At 41.9% G+C, this 16329-nt stretch overlaps 2 protein-coding genes and 1 long non-coding RNA gene across 8 annotated transcripts; 2 read left to right on the top strand and 1 right to left on the bottom strand.

The window, feature by feature from the left end:
* LOC8083933 (pentatricopeptide repeat-containing protein At4g21300) lies at window positions 1367–6902 on the top strand. Of its 5 annotated transcripts, none has more exons than XM_021462350.1 (5): window positions 1367–4333; window positions 4898–5004; window positions 5284–5382; window positions 5495–5746; window positions 5962–6902. In XM_021462350.1, the coding sequence occupies exons 1-2, from the start codon at window positions 1658–1660 to the stop codon at window positions 4910–4912; spliced, it is 2691 nt and encodes an 896-aa protein (XP_021318025.1). In that variant the 5' UTR covers window positions 1367–1657; the 3' UTR covers window positions 4913–5004; window positions 5284–5382; window positions 5495–5746; window positions 5962–6902. The 5 variants fall into 5 exon arrangements, with proteins under 5 accessions (XP_021318025.1, XP_021318021.1, XP_021318020.1 ...); XM_021462346.1 differs by having other exon boundaries at window positions 5279–5382; XM_021462345.1 differs by having other exon boundaries at window positions 4898–5043.
* Window positions 5738–6645, bottom strand: LOC8083932. Its single transcript, XM_002463748.2, has 2 exons — window positions 6360–6645; window positions 5738–6147 (listed from the first exon to the last, which is right to left on the bottom strand). The coding sequence occupies exons 1-2, from the start codon at window positions 6519–6521 to the stop codon at window positions 5974–5976; spliced, it is 336 nt and encodes a 111-aa protein (XP_002463793.1). The 5' UTR covers window positions 6522–6645; the 3' UTR covers window positions 5738–5973.
* Window positions 8799–11025, top strand: LOC110436125. Of its 2 annotated transcripts, XR_002453804.1 has the most exons (4): window positions 8799–9088; window positions 9181–10102; window positions 10566–10675; window positions 10778–11025. It is a non-coding gene; the product is annotated as an uncharacterized LOC110436125 (long non-coding RNA). The 2 variants fall into 2 exon arrangements; XR_002453803.1 differs by having other exon boundaries at window positions 9181–10675.

Raw genomic sequence — 16329 nt, 5'->3', positions numbered from 1 at the left:
CACCTCCAGTAAGAAATCAAAGCGAGATTGCTTCCGTAGCATGTCGAGACCCACGTCTCTGACTCTGCGAGGTTGCCATGTGGGCAAGCGGAGAGGAAGAGAGGATGCAATTAACACGAGACATCTAATGAATTGAGGAGGCAGTGTTAGAGATTTTCAAGTCGAAGAATGGTTGGACTATATCCAGCGCGTCGGCGGCGGCAAGGTCTCTTGGGCGCTGTTGGAAGAGAACGAAGCGGACTTTAGGAAAAGGCATGTGTGTGAGTTTTTATTTATCTTATGAGATCTACATTGATTTTTGATTGTGGGTTGATTCTATCTTGATTCAACACTAGCTGGCATTGGCTGGCATGGAAGGGTGCCAGCTGCCAGCCAAAGGATTTATCGCGAGCTAGAGTGGCTAAAAGATAGTGTCGTTGGACTGGAGGCTCAAGCTACAAGCCACACAACTGCTTTGATGTGTCGCAGGGTTGTCATTGAGGTCTGGAGGAGCACTTTAGGTCAGTCTCAATGGGATTTCATAGGAGATTTCAGCACATTTAAGAGAGCGCCACATCAGCAAACTGCATGAAACGAGGAGGAGAAAGAAGAAGTTCATTTCATGGCCACTAAACGAGTGGGGCAGCGTTTCCAACACCACGAAACGAGGATGAAACCCGTGTTGAGGAGCTCAGGCGTTTCATGGGAGCCGCTCGACTTCATGCGGGAAGAGATGGATGAGAGAAAAGATAGGGAGAGGAAAATAGTAAAATAAGCTATGAAACCGTGCAATGAAATTTTACACTGTGAGAGAACCTCGTTTCATGTCAATATTTTATGTGTTGAAAACGAGAGGTAAATCTCACCATTGAGACTAGCTTTACCGATCAAATGACGTACAATACAGAGGCATGGAGTAGAAGGATGACACCAAGCACGAAGATGCATGAGATATTGGGAGCAGGGTATCATGGCAATGATACGTGATGTAATCTGCCCATGGCCATGAGACAAATTAATCTAGGTAAGGATATAGAAGGAAACAAATGAGATGGAGCTGCTTGCTTTCATTACTGATGTAGTATTTTTATGGCACATATGACTGAAATAGGACCTTATTATGTCTTTTGGCATAACATGTGTATCTACAAGTGCATAAAATGGTGGTAGTCATCTGTTTATTAAATATAAAAATATGTTTTTATTTTTCGTTGCTCTATGAATCCTTCTCATGTAATAGTGCTACAAAATTTCCGCAACAATGCGCGTGGTGTCGTCTAGTTCTTCTAAAGAGAAAGAGCACAAGACAATTCAATAAGTTTCCTGAAAAAAAAAACACAAGACAAACGATCACATCATATATCTGGAAAACAAGAGGCTTGTTGAGACTCTAAGCGGGTGATTGGAACTGCTCCACAAACTCCACTGTGGAGCAGCTCCACAAAAAACTGAAGTTTGTGGGGTACCTCTTTAGGTGTTTTCATAACTCCACCCTTTTTCCTCGAACTGAGTGCGTGGAGCTAAAATCGTTTGGCTAAAAGACGTGAAACATATCTGAAAAACATGGGGCGGAGCAGTCCAGATACTCCCTAAACTCCTGGATAAGCCCCTGTCAGCGGCCTACTGGGCTGTTGGGCTGCATGGGCCACGAGATTTCTTCCACAAGAGGTCTCGTTTGATGCAATATGGAGCTTCGCGGGGGACGCTGATTGCGAAAATCCATCCCCGTCCCCGACCACGATCGCACGCAGCAGTCACGCTTGTGCGGTCAGCCGCCTCAGACCTCGACGACGGCGACCTCGTCGCCGTCGGTAGCCAATTCGCCATGCGCCTCGCTCCCCCCATCCTCAAGATGCCGCGGCGGCCATGCTGCTCTACCACTTTCTCCGCTACGGAGGTCGTCACGGATGTCTCCTCCGCGGACCGCTTGCTGGCGCTCCTGCGCGGCTGCGTCTCCGCGCCGCACCTCCCGCTGGGCCTGCAAATCCACGCTCGCGCCGTCGTGTCCGGCGCTCTCTCCAACCACAACCACCTGGCGCTCCACACCCGGCTCCTCGGCATGTACGTCCTCGCGCGCCGGTTCCGCGACGCCGTAGCGGTGTTCTCCGCGCTCCCGCGCGCCGCCGCCGGATCATCGCTGCCGTGGAACTGGCTCATCCGCGGGTTCACCGCGGCCGGGCACCACAGCCTCGCCGTCCTCTTCTACGTCAAGATGTGGACCCACCCCGCCGCGCCGAGCCCCGATGCGCACACCCTCCCTTACGTCGTCAAGTCCTGTGCCGCGCTCGGAGCGGTGTCCCTCGGCCGCCTGGTCCACCGCACAGCGCGGGCGACCGGGCTCGCCAGCGATGTCTACGTTGGGAGCGCGCTCATCAAGATGTACTCTGACGCTGGCCTCCTCAGGGACGCCCGCGACGCGTTCGACGGAATGCCATGGCGGGATTGCGTCCTGTGGAACGTGATGATGGACGGGTACATAAAGGCTGGAGACGTGGGTGGGGCGGTGCGTTTATTCAGGAACATGAGGGTGTCTGGTTGCGAGCCCAATTTTGCGACTCTGGCGTGCTTTCTGTCTGTGTGTGCTGCTGAGGCTGACTTGCTGTCTGGGGTGCAGCTTCACTCTCTGGCGGTGAAATGTGGTTTAGAGCAGGAGGTCGCAGTGGCGAACACATTGCTATCGATGTATGCCAAATGCCGGTGCTTGGATGATGCATGGAGGTTGTTTGAACTTTTGCCACGGGATGACTTGGTAACCTGGAACGGAATGATCTCAGGATGTGTTCAAAATGGGCTTCTTGATGAAGCTTTGGGATTGTTCTGTGATATGCTGAGGAGTGGTGCTCGACCAGATTCAGTTACGCTAGTGAGTTTGTTACCGGCTTTGACTGACTTGAATGGTCTCAAGCAGGGTAAGGAGGTACATGGTTATATTATCAGGAATTGTGTGCACATGGATGCCTTTTTGGTGAGTGCTTTGGTGGACATCTATTTCAAGTGCAGGGATGTGAGAACGGCACGTAATTTGTATGATGCGGCTAGGGCTATCGATGTGGTTATTGGCAGTACAGTGATATCAGGTTATGTTCTTAATGGGATGAGTGAAAAGGCACTGCAAATGTTCCGGTACTTGTTAGAACAGTGCATCAAACCAAATGCTGTTACTGTAGCTAGCGTCTTGCCTGCATGTGCTAGTATCTCTGCTTTGCCTCTTGGTCAGGAGATCCATGGTTATGTTCTAAGAAATGCATATGAAGGAAAATGCTATGTGGAGAGTGCACTGATGGACATGTACGCAAAGTGTGGCAGACTTGACCTGAGCCATTATATCTTCTCCAAAATGTCTCTGAAGGATGAGGTGACATGGAACTCAATGATTTCAAGCTTTTCACAGAATGGAGAACCACAAGAAGCTCTAGACCTTTTCCGTCAGATGTGTATGGAAGGAATAAAGTACAATAATGTAACCATATCTTCTGCCCTATCAGCATGCGCGAGTTTGCCAGCTATATATTATGGGAAGGAGATTCATGGTGTTATCATAAAGGGTCCTATAAAGGCTGACATATTTGCTGAGAGTGCTCTGATAGACATGTATGCGAAATGTGGGAACATGGAGTTGGCTCTTCGTGTTTTTGAATTCATGCCTGATAAGAACGAAGTATCATGGAATAGTATAATTTCTGCCTATGGGGCTCATGGTCTTGTTAAAGAGTCAGTGAGCTTCTTACATCGTATGCAGGAGGAAGGATACAAGCCAGATCATGTAACATTCCTTGCTTTGATATCTGCTTGTGCTCATGCTGGGCTGGTTGAAGAAGGACTCCAACTTTTTCAATGCATGACTAAGGAATATCTGATTGCACCACGAATGGAGCATTTTGCTTGCATGGTCGATCTATACAGTCGTTCTGGGAGGTTAGATAAAGCTATACAATTTATTGCTGATATGCCTTTCAAACCAGATGCTGGCATTTGGGGTGCCCTTCTCCATGCTTGCCGTGTGCATCGCAATGTTGAACTTGCGGACATTGCTTCCCAAGAACTGTTTAAGTTGGACCCTGGAAATTCTGGTTATTATGTCCTCATGTCCAATATCAATGCAGTTGCTGGGCGATGGGATGGTGTATCGAAAGTTAGAAGATTGATGAAGGATAATAAGATCCTGAAGATACCTGGGTACAGCTGGGTAGATGTTAATAACAGCAGCCATTTATTTGTTGCATCAGATAAAAGCCACCCTGAGTCTGAAGATATCTACACATCCTTGAAGGCCCTGCTTCAAGAACTAAGAGAGGAAGGCTATGTTCCCCGACCAGATCTATGTCACCCCATGCACCCAGATAACAACACGCAGGTGGGATTTAAAAAGTACAAAAGATTGTTTGATGTTCTAGGCACCTTAATTATTTCTTGAACCTAATGATAGCAACTTTCTTGAAGAAAGTGATACTATTTTACTAGTCTAAAAGATCCTGTTCCTGCGTTGCTGCTGATCCATGCACAAACTTAAATGTAATTAGACATAGTTATCATACATGCCATTTGAGCCACTGACTGTATGTAGTTGTTATAGTAAATATACAAAATGGCAGCAATATGTTTTCCCTTCAAGTAATTTGTTATGGCAAATGATCAGAGTGGAAGCATCTTATGTTTTCCCTTCAAGTAGTATAAAAACTAGCTAAAGGGGAGTGTCATTCTGGTGGATGTGGTGCATCTCCACTTGTAGTATGTGTTTTTTGTCATGGAACAGCAAAGCCATTTTAATTAGTCTAATTTGTCGTGCTTTTGTGTAGTCTAGACTCTAGAATACTACTCCATAGGTGAGATATATTTGTAAGACATTTATATGTATAACTGCAGCTGTCGTCTCCATTGTGACATTAAGTTTAATCCTCGCATCATTATCTTGTTGAAGGTTCTGGCAATATGATTTGTCCCAGTGGCACTGATATGCCCTTCTGATGGAAATTCGAGGAAGAACACATTGTTATACAGGCCACTGGCTGTTGAAGAACAGCATGTGTAAGTGTATGCAGTTCGACATTTACATGAGAAAAAAAGGTGATGAGTATAACTTGTTTGCAACTTCGTATATTAGATTATTCATACTCTCAGGCTGGATAAAGGCATTCCAGGCCTCCTTTTTGCTGCTAATATATGGTGTCTGAACTTGACCATTCTCATCTGTTGCAAAGATATAAATGGAAGTTATGAGCAATAAAATTTCTGTTTTTTTTCCTTTCTTCTTTTTAAACTCTTCTAAATAAATTGAAATGTTTCCATGACATGTGGACAGGACAGGTCAGTGTTGTCAAACATTTCTTTTGCACTGATAGCCCTTCATACAACTCTGCAAGCTCTTCCGATTTATGGGCATACTCAATGGTGATAGCTTTCTGTGTAAGCTGTTCCTGCATTTCTGTCTTGAGCTTCAGCAGAACTTCATTTTCTGTCACACTATTTTCCCCAACTCTTTCAAGTTACTAATGAAGCAACATACTGCGTGCTGTAGGGATATGCCTATTCTCAAGCATGAGAAACACATCGAAGACCAAGGCAAACTCTGTGTAAAGATATTGACATTTTATCCCTTGTCTGAAAAATCATGGCTGAAAATAGTGTTCGCTGATTTGTTGGGAGAGAAAAACACTGCTAGATGGGATAAGCTCAAGCGAACAACATCCTGTCACTGTCAGGCAGGCTGCAGTTATGGTGTTGCTGCTTCAGTAGTTACTAGAATGAGCTGGTAACGATCGAAACAAAGGTAAGCATGCACTTTATTAATGTATCTGTAGTACTGTGTTATGATCAGCTTTGGTACGCAAATCCACTACAGGGAAATGAAACTACTTCTAAATGAACCTGCACAGTAGCAGTCTCACACACTGAAGTTGCACATTGTTATTTACAAGACATAGCAGGGTTACTTTATACACCACAAACTGCTCATTACTTTCTTCAACTCTTGTATTTCCGCAGAGAGAATTTGACTCATATGTCATCATCCAGAGCTTTCAGCCCACTGGCAAGCCTCCGGCGCTGCATCTGTGCGAGACTTTGAGGATTTCTTATCGCGTCCAGCATCCTGTCGAGGAACTGAACGAACTGTTGGTGCTCACGGGCAACCTGAGGATCTGAAAACCTGTCGAGATGCTGCTCATGTTCCTGCATGTTCGTTGCGAGCATTGGGCATCAGAGAAGGTCTATAAGCAGAAACCGTGGACAGGCACAGAAGAGAGAGAGAGAGAGAAAAGAGAGGGAAAGATATCAACAATACAAAGAACCAAGCAGGAATTATCTGGTCTCATTTCTTCTTCAAAGGTATTTAACTCTGATTCTCTGGAGTTGAACTCGAAACGGCAGGAAAGGGAACAAACCGTGATCCTGGTGTCCGTCTTGATTCCCCGCCCGTGCGCGTTGCTGCAGACAGATCGATCCCCCGCCGGTGGAAGAGGACAGCGGAGCAGCCGCGGGCCACGGTGGCCGCCGGTAAGACGGCCGGCCGACTGGATCCTCCCAAGCACGAGGCGCGACGCCATGTTTGCGGTCTGCCGAAGAGAGGTTGTCAGAGCTCAGAGGTTGCGTTGGTTCCCTCGCCTACCTTTCCCCTTCCGCCAAGTATGCATCAGCAGATATGCTGAGGGAGTACGCGAAGCATCGCGTAGGTGCGGACGGCACGAAGCCGAGTCGGGTCATGCGAAGCGTCGACGACCTCGTCGTCTCCCGTCTTTCGGCGTTTGGACTGGACCGGCCGGCGTCGTACAGAGTTGAATTTGACGTTTGAATCAACCGCAGCACGCACCGTACAGGCGACGGCTTGTATTCTAGAAGATTTTTCTTTTCTTTTTTCTGTCTGAATGTTTTTGAGTAATCTGGAGGGGTGTGAACCCCTGCAGCGAATATATTGAAAACTTAACAAAGGTAGCGCAAACAGGATGAAAGGAGATACAAAGAAAGGGAGGAGCAAGAAAGACTACTAAGCTAAAGGACTAAAAAACTAAACTGAAGCTAAACTAAAACAAGGTGAAAAACATTAACGAACAAAAAAGGAGATAAAAAAGATCTGCATCAAGCAGCAATAAGCTCTAGGGATTGAATCCATGAGTCAAGGGCTTGATGTAGGTCCTGCTTCAGCCTGTGACGGATGAGTCTTAGCTCTTTAAAGAAGAATCTTGCACAGTCCAGGCTATTTGATCCATTACCTCTGGAAATGAGTTCGTTTCTTGCACTCCAAATGGTCCAACACAGCAAAATGATGGTTTCCATGAAGAACTGAGAATTGATTTGCGCCTTGATCAAAGGGATGAGCTCTTCTATATTAGACTGCAGGGGGATGTCAACACCCACCAAATTCCAACACATTCTAGCAAAATCATAATTCAGGAAAAGATGTTGTGCTGTTTCTTCAGATAAGTAGCTGCATAAGGCACAGCTGTAACTGTAACAGTTGATGTCCATCTTCTTCCTTTTTAGCAAATTTTTGGTGCCTTTCCTTTGCGTGGAGGAATGACTCGCTGACGGTTGGTCGAGATTCGTAGCTAGCTATCCGTATGTTAATTTATTTTTTCTAAACAAAAAATAGGTCAAATTATAAATGGGTTGACTTACTCTTTTACAATCTCGCAAAAAAATAATAGAGGGTCTCAAACTTCCTATTTTTAAAATAAAAAAATTGAAAAATAGGGGAAACAAATATGAAAGAACAAATAGGAGAAAAAACTCGGAGAGAAGCAAAAGTAACTTTTGAAAGAATACTAACTGTATCTCTAAATTTTAGTGTTGACATGTCATCAATGAAGAAAGTATATTTTTGGTAGTGAAAAAGAAAGATTCTGCCCTATTAGTTTTGCTGAAATTTGGCTTAAAAATATTGTTCGTTCGCTGAAAAGTACTGCTGAAGTAGTGTTGCAGAACAGAGCAGAAGAGAAAACAAGTCGATGAGTGGCAGGCTAAAGCTGAGGGATTGATGGAATCAATAGTTGAAGCATGGCGATTTGAGTGGACGATGGCAAGACATTGAGGGCTCTGAGGGTTGCAATAGAGCAACAATGACGAGTAGTGGTGAAAAGGTGGAGGTGAAGGGACCTATACATGAAGAGAATATCTTACGATGCAATTAATTCTTTGTACCTAGTCCAACTTAGCTCCATGAATGTACCTTGTGGGTGTTTGGTTGGTTGGCACGAGGTTTGGGCTGGGCTTGCAAAAGCATCGCCACCCACCAATGGTGGCCCTACTGTCAATATTCCCACCCACCCACGCTGTGTGCTCACATGAAAAACCGCTAGGGTTACCGCCATTCACAAGCTCTCCTCCCTTCTATTAATCTGGTCGTCGCCACTACTCTCTCTCCCAATGTTATTTGCTCGTGTCTTGCCCCAAGGTAAATCAAACCCTCTCCTTTGTGCTTCTTGCCTCTCCAGTACTACACAAATTATTTTTGTGAGGTAGTGCCTAAACATTAACTATGGCGGTCACAAAATCAAAACGTCATTGAAAATACTAGACGATTAACGGAGGCGGTCATTTTCATTTACGCAGGCGATCACATTTGCCCGCCTTGTAAAATCGATTGCGGCGGTAAAAAAATAACCACATCTTAAAGTCAATTTACAGAGGCGGTCATTTTAAGACACGCGCCTTCAAAATGACATATTTTTGGAGCTTAAAACAAGTTTCAGAGGTGGGCACACTATAAGGCCCACTTTTGAAAATACTAGTCCAGCTCTAAGGCCCATCAATAGCCTACTCCAAACCCTAGTTATAAAAGGCAACCCTTCTCTCCACTTCTCCGCCTCTCTCTACTTCACCCCTTCTCAACTGCTGCTCCTAAACGGACGCCGCCTCTCTGCTCCCAGCGCTCCCTTCCTCCCTTTCTCCCAGCACTCCCTCCCTTTCTTCCAGTGCTACCTCCCTCTTCGTGGTGGCGTGGGGCTACAACACCACACGATGAGGCATGTGTGGTGGCCATGGTGGCATGAGGCCATAGGCCACACAGTGAGGTGTGCCGATGGTCGTGGTGGCGAGCGGCATGGTGGTCCTAGTGGCAAGCGGTACGGTGAGGAGCAAGGGCACAGGCAACAGGCTTGATCCGGTGGCACAATAGGTACATATCCCTCTCTCTCTGTCTCTATCTCCCTCACTCTTCTCTCTCTTCCCCTCTTCATCTCCCTAAGTTTTCTCTCTCCCCTTTTGCAGATCTGGTGGAGCCAAGGCAGATTTGGTGGTGGGACTATGGAGCAACGGTAGATCTAGGTGAAGCCACCATGGGAGCATGGAGGGCAGCTGATGTGGGCATGGATCTGGTTCTAGGATTGGGTTAGGCTCGTCAATGGGCTCAGAAAGAGGCTCACCAGTGGGCTCTAGTTTTTTTGTTTTTTAATCTATTAACCGAGGCAGGCATTTGCAAGACGTTCATCTCTGTTAATAGATAACTGAGGTGGCAATGCAACTGCTTTCATAGGTCACCATTAACAGTGACCTTTGACCGAAGGCGGTTGCAATGCCCGTCTCCATTAATAATTTTTTTTGCCTCCATTAAGATTTATGTAGTAGTGCTCCTCTCCCTTCTCTAGCATCTCAACTCTCATTAATGGTGCATCCCTCTCATGCCTCTACTATGTGGTGTTCTTGCAGTCGCTGAAGTAGAATTGGTGTCATGCGCAATAAAGGCAAGTTGTTCCCTCAAAATCCCCACCCTTTCTCTAGTTTTGGTAGAGAGGCATGTAAATCTAATGAATTTGGTTCATGCCTTGTAGCCTTCTTTGATTTGCGTTGTGTTTTGCAAAAGGCAAGTATGTCTCGCTATTCCCCTTTCCTTTCGCTCACTCCTTGTAAACTCCAATCCAATCCTTTATGTCCATTTTGTGTAATGTCTTAGTGGTCTTTACCATTTTAGGTTTGGAGCTGAGCTATCCTCTAGTTATATATTCTCTCTATGCTTGTTCCTATGTTGCTATGGTAACCCAAAATAATCTCCTCTCCTCATTTTGTGGTCCTCTTGTTTGCTTTTTATTTCTATGATGCATCTTCTCTATGATGATGATAATATGGTTTACATTCTCAGGCATAATATCTAGTTCTTCGTGGATTGCAGACAAAACAAGTGTCTTGGTTGATGGTATTCTTCATTATAACTGAGCAAATGCCTCTGCCTTTGATGTCACTTTTGTTTATACCTGAGCACTTGCCACGTCATTTGATGTCATTATATTGTTCTGAGCATACACCTTTGTCAAATATTTGCTTCTAATCTAATCTGAGTAGTTCCTATATTTTTTTCTTGTTGTGTTTAGATGGTTTCAGGAAATAGTATGAGTGCACTACTTATTCTGCATGCTACTACTATGGTCACGACTCTGTATGAAATCCATTTCAAACTTAGATTGGCTAATAAAAAATATATTGACAGTTAGTAAATACTTAAAGGAGGTGTTGTTTGCTATTGGTGAACTTAGAGAGAGATGATAAAAGCACCATGAAAATGAGGCACCAATTAAGATGTTGATGCTGAAATTTGGCTTATCCATACTTCAACAGTACTTTTCAGTGAAGGAATAATGTTTTCTCTTGCAACATTTCAGCATCAGCATCAACATATGCCAAATTTCAGCAAAACAAACAAGTTGAGAGGAAACATTGTTCCATTGACAAGTATAGTGTTGCAGAACAGGACGAGTCTCATGTCTAGATGGTATCTATATTTTAAGGTCTAAATCAGTTATACTCAAGTAGTGTTATGTGCATGTTATGACCATAAGATAACATCAATCTTCTTTATATGGGTGTCATGCAGGACTATGTGGGTGCAATTGATGGTATCATGTGTATGCGAGTTCCTGCAAATATTTAAGTAGGCTCTCTAGGTAGAAAGCATTATGCCACTTAAAATGTGCTAGCAGTTGTTGGTTGGTACTAGGTTTACAAGCCATAAGAGATGGCCTTTCCTCGACTTGTTGCCCCTTGTTGAACTTGCTGAAGGTACTTATGCTTTTCTACTAGCAGTATTATTTTTTATTCAAGTTGGACTGTATATCCATTGTAGTTTCATGTATAAATATTTTTTTGACCATACAAAATCATAAACTACATGCTACTTTCTTCAACAAATTATTTTTCTATATGTATCTATCATTTCTCCTTTTTTATTATAGTTAGTGGTAGGACCATAAGCAATACAACAAAAATGCTTTTATTCATGAAAAACCCCAAATATCTCATTGGCATCAACCTATTAAATTTAATATTTAGCATTTTTTCCTTATTAGCTCTATGACCATGTACACTTTATGTTATATATTTTCATTTATGTTTGCTCGCTTGGCCCAGGAAAAGTTGATGAGAACTATTTTACTATTCTTCATTTGCACGATTCCCATGTCACATGTGCATAGTAAAAGAATTTAGTGGTACTGCTTAACATTGCAGCTTGCCATAAGTAACTCCAAAAAAGGCAATAATCCTCATAAGGAAGATAAGGTAATGCTTTTGTGTTATTAACTATTACAAGTACAAGATCTAATGTTTAATGAAAGACAACAGAAAGAACCAAGCAAATTTGAAATGTTTTCTCAAGAAAAGAAAGTGTAGAGAGTCCCCCAATCTGATTTATTGAGATATCTACAACGATGTTGCACTAAGTATTTCACAAGCTTGACTTGCCATTGGGAAAATCTATTATTGGAAAAACAATTGTAGTTCGCCAGCTTTTCATATTTTTTGTATCATAATTGCCTAATAAGGTCGTAGTACAAACCATCTATCTCCAAAGGAAAACATACTTCGTTTGGGCTCGTTGCAACAAACAAGTTGGTGCCCGATTTTCAAGTGAAGCACCTTCCAAGTTCTCAAGTATCATACTCCTAAGCATAGACAATGCTACTGTTTTAGCTGTATAGAATCACTAGAAGTACCTACCTCAACCACAAATTGATGTAAGAAAAAAATGTATGCAAGTATCCAGCTTTTACAATTAAGCTCTGCCCAATATTAATTTTAATATATTAGCAGCATTGTTGCAGAGCATGATTGTCCAAAAGAGAAATGGCAGTATAATACTTAGCCCTATATACAAGTGTTTTTTTTTCTTTTATCAAGATGTGGTTCAGCTTGGTACTTCTACAACTAGATTGTACATGTACAAACAAAAAAGTAGAATTGTATGTGCTCAGAAGTATGATACTTGAGAACTATGAAAGGTGCTTCGTTCACCTGTAAATTGGGCATTGCCTTGTTTGCTGCTATCAAATAATGGATGTTTTCCTTTAGATATAGTTTTGTACTGTAACCTTAGGTAATCAAGAGACAAATTTACGGAAAGCTAGGCAATTATTGTTCTTTTTTCAATGATAAATCTTCACAATGGCAGATCAAGCTGATGAAATGCATGGTACAAATATCGTTGTATATATCTCAGTTAGTCAGATTGATGGACTTTGTATATTTATTTTTCTTAAGAAGGTAATATTTCATAGTTGCTTGGTTCTTTTTGTTGACGTTCCTTAGACCCTTAGATCCAATACTAATAATAATTGATAAAAAGATTTTGCCTTATCTTTCCACTTGAGGTTTTGGAATTATGAGGATTGCTACTTTTTTAGAGTTGCTCATGCAGGCTGTTTCAAGTGGTCACTTGTGAGGTCAATCTTTGCATTGCATATAGTTTAGACTGGTGTTTTGAAAATCACACGACAAACCTTTGAAAAATGTTTGGAAAATGCTGGATTAAATAATGTGTTGATTCATCCTGTGAGAGATCATACAAAGTTAGCATGTTTTTTTGAGGGAAACAAAGTTAGCATGTTTGACAAGGGTTTGAAAAACATGTTGTTTGCACTATTTTTAGGGTCACTGGAACAAAAGGATTAAATCCTATAGTATTCCTTTGGATTCCTATGGAACGTATAAAACTAGAGACCTATAGGAATTTCGGAGGAAAACTAGCATGACGTTAGACCTTATGGAAACTTGCCTTTGTCTATCTCTTTCTACAATCCCTGCATTTTATGTGTTGCGTCCAAAGACCACAATAGAAACTTTGCTGCATTTGAATTCTTGTAAGATTCTAAGTTGCATATAACTTCAATCCTTCGTTTTCCTTAATTATTCCCATGTGTTTTGAGAATTCTACGTCCCAAAAGAGTCTCTTTCTTAGCTATTAATGGGAAAACCCGTGTTAGCTATGCCGTGAAGTGTAGAAGGATTTGATCAGCCTCCATTCTCCTGCATGATTTGAAAATGCTAGTGCGAAACCCGGTGACCCTTCCAAAACAGACAAGCAGCAGGTACGCCAAGGCGTCAAAACCTCCTCCTTAATCGGCTCAATGATCACCACCAGCAATCCACAATCACTGCCAACCTAACGTTAAAATCTCATAGCAAACTTTCTTTATAAAATGGTGGTTTCCCCATTTAACTTTTCTTACTTTACACTTACACAGTTGCATGCATGCACTTCAAAATTGGTATTAGCAATTTTATCTCTTGGAGCAGGTCTGTGAGAATTGGCGGCATTATCAGCTTGTTCTCCGGCGTGAGTACCTTGGAATTTGGCACCTTCTTCAAAGTTGTTCTTAGCAATTTTAAATCTTGGAGCAGGTCCGTGAGAATTGGCATCATCAGCTTCTTGTTCTTCTTCCTGATGAGCACCTTCGAATTTGGAACCTGCTGCTTCGAAATTGGTATTAGCAATTCTATCTCTTGGACCAAGTCCGTGAGAGTTGGCACTAGCTGCTTCTTGTTCTCCGGCCTGACCACCTTCGGATTTGGCACCTTCAAAATTGGCACTAACAATTTTATCTCCTGGACCAGGTCCGTGAGAATTGGCGGCGGCACCAGCAGCTTGTTCTCTGGCCTGATGAGCACCTTCGAATTTGGCACTGGCAATTTCTCCAGGACTTTGAGCAGGTCCACGAGACTTTTTGGCATCGGCCTGTTCGGCATGCCTGCAGCAGGCACATCAGGCACCGGCGGCGGTGGTTCAGCGAGACGGCGGGCGGCATGGCACGTGTTGGCATCGCCGATCGAGGAGCAGGAGCACCACCGTGCGTGGCCACGACGAGTGCCACGGTCAGGAAGCTCGAGGTGGAGGCCATGCCGGCCGGTAGGACGGGGAGCTAATTAAGCTAGATGCTGGTGCCAATTGATCGAGGGAGGGCGGCAAAAATGGGGGGCTGCTAGGGTCCGAATGCGGACCGAATTGGATGGTTTCCCGTCCAATTAATTCCCGCTCAAAGGAATAGCACCTATGTGAATAAAGTCTGTGAGCAGTATTAGTGTAGCATAACTAGCGGTTGGCAGAGGCTGTCTATCCTATAGGGCCCACCTTATCCATGTATTCTCCACTTTAATCAACAAATTTTAAAAAGTCATAACTCCTAAAATAAATATCTAAATTAAAATCCGATTACACCATCGCATTTCTTATAATAAATCCTTCAAAACAAGATCTCACATGGATGTATTTAGATAAAATTTTATTAATGAATATTTATCTTATAAAGATAAAACATTTTTATTTATGAGAGACAATGTTCTAGGTTCAGAAAACAAATGTTCCATATTCGTAAAAAAAATGTTCACAGTTTAAAAAAATAGTGTTCTAGTTTAGATTCATGAAACTGATATTATAATATTTAAAATAAATAAATAAATAAATAAATAAATACATCATGTAAAAAAAATCTAAAGCAAAGCATAAGGAAAAAACACGTAATAGAGAAATTTTTAAAAGAACATCATAGATACTTTTCAAACATCCTAAAAATAAACTATAAAACATCACATGTGTACTAACTGAACATCACTAAATACACTATAGAACACTATTAAATACATTATAGAACATCGTATATATATTACGTGAACATCACTGGATATATCATAGAACACCATATGTTTACTAAAGCCTTGTTTACTTCCCAAAAAATTTTGCAAAATTTTTAAGATTCCCCGTCACATCGAATCTTTAGACGCATGCATGGAGTATTAAATATAGATAAAAATAAAAACTAATTACATAGTTTGGTCGGAATTGATGAGATGAATCTTTTGAGCCTAGTTAATCCATGATTGGACAATATTTGTCACAAACAAACGAAAGTGCTACAGTACCTGTTTTGCAAAATTTTTTGGAACTAAACAAGGAGTGAACATCACTAAATACACCATAGAAACATCACTCAATACATTATAGAACATTATATGTATACTAAGTGGACATCACTAAATTCACCATAGAACAACACTTAATGTATTATAGAACATCGCATATATATATATAAACAAAAGGCAATAAAAAGAAAAAAGAATTAAAGAAAAACATAATTAGAAAACAAAATAAACAAAACAAATAGAAAATCAAAAGAAAAAAGATAAGATAACAATAAATCATCACATATACAACACATGAACACAAAAAACTAATAAAAAAGAGAAAAAAAATAGAAGAAACATAAACACAAAAAATAAAAAAAAAGATAAAAAAGAAATAGTTTATATAGTAATTAAAAAAGAAACAACAAAAAGTAGAAAAAGAAAAAAATGAGATATAGAAAAATTACAAATTGAAAAAAAAAGAAAAAACCACATGACAAATGGAAAAAAATAAATATAAGGAAAGAAAAAAAGATAAACATACCAACCTATGAACACATAAAAACAAAAATAAAATAAAAACAATTGGAGTTAAAAGAAAAAGAAATAAAAAAATAAAATAAAATAAAGATAAAAAGCTAACGGAAGAAAAAAAGAAGAAGAAATAAGTACCTGGACTCCTACTCCTCGCTCCGCTTTCTGTTTTTATTAGGCTGAGAGAAAAAGTCAAAAAGCAACTGACGCAACAGCTAACGTGTAGAAAGCTAGAAACTGCAGCCAAGCCAACGCACGGGAAACTAAAGCGCGGGAAACGAAGGCGGAAACCATCGGACGGCGTCTACCGTCTGAATGTTCGGACGGGAAGATTCCCGGCAAAAATGGACCTAGTAGCGCCGACCCCATTCCATTTATACACACGACGAGGGCATGAGTCCGGACAGCACATCAATTGCATTGCACGCGTTGGCTCGATCGATCGAGAACGGGCAACAAGCTGCATGCTAGGTAGCTACCCACAAGGCCACAAGCACGATGACAGAATCATATCAGAATTTCAATCATATATTATATATACACATATATATGCATCGTTGGCGTCGTGGCGACCTCAACGGAACAAGTCCCTGCTGGTGATCAAATGCATTCTTTGTTACTCATCATTTATATTATTTTTTGACGTGTTTATACGTACGTGCAAGGCTGGCTGGATCACTGGGTTTTTCTTTTAATTTCCCGATCGACGGAAAGGGATTC

This window comes from Sorghum bicolor, chromosome 1 (genome assembly GCF_000003195.3).
Source record: "Sorghum bicolor cultivar BTx623 chromosome 1, Sorghum_bicolor_NCBIv3, whole genome shotgun sequence".
In the NCBI taxonomy this organism is placed as follows: Eukaryota; Viridiplantae; Streptophyta; class Magnoliopsida; order Poales; family Poaceae; genus Sorghum; species Sorghum bicolor.
The sequence above is the reverse complement of the archived record's forward strand: the minus strand, read 5'-3'. Positions and strand labels throughout refer to the sequence as shown.

Bases quoted from the DNA above. Each gene is read 5' to 3' on its own strand.
- LOC8083933 (XM_021462350.1), top strand. From the start codon at position 1,658: ATGCAATATGGAGCTTCGCGGGGGACGCTGATTGCGAAAATCCATCCC.
- LOC8083932 (XM_002463748.2), bottom strand. From the start codon at position 6,521: ATGGCGTCGCGCCTCGTGCTTGGGAGGATCCAGTCGGCCGGCCGTCTT. The intron at 6,148-6,359 runs GTTTGTTCCCTT...ACGAACATGCAG, and splicing joins AGACGGACACCAGGATCACG to GAACATGAGCAGCATCTCGA.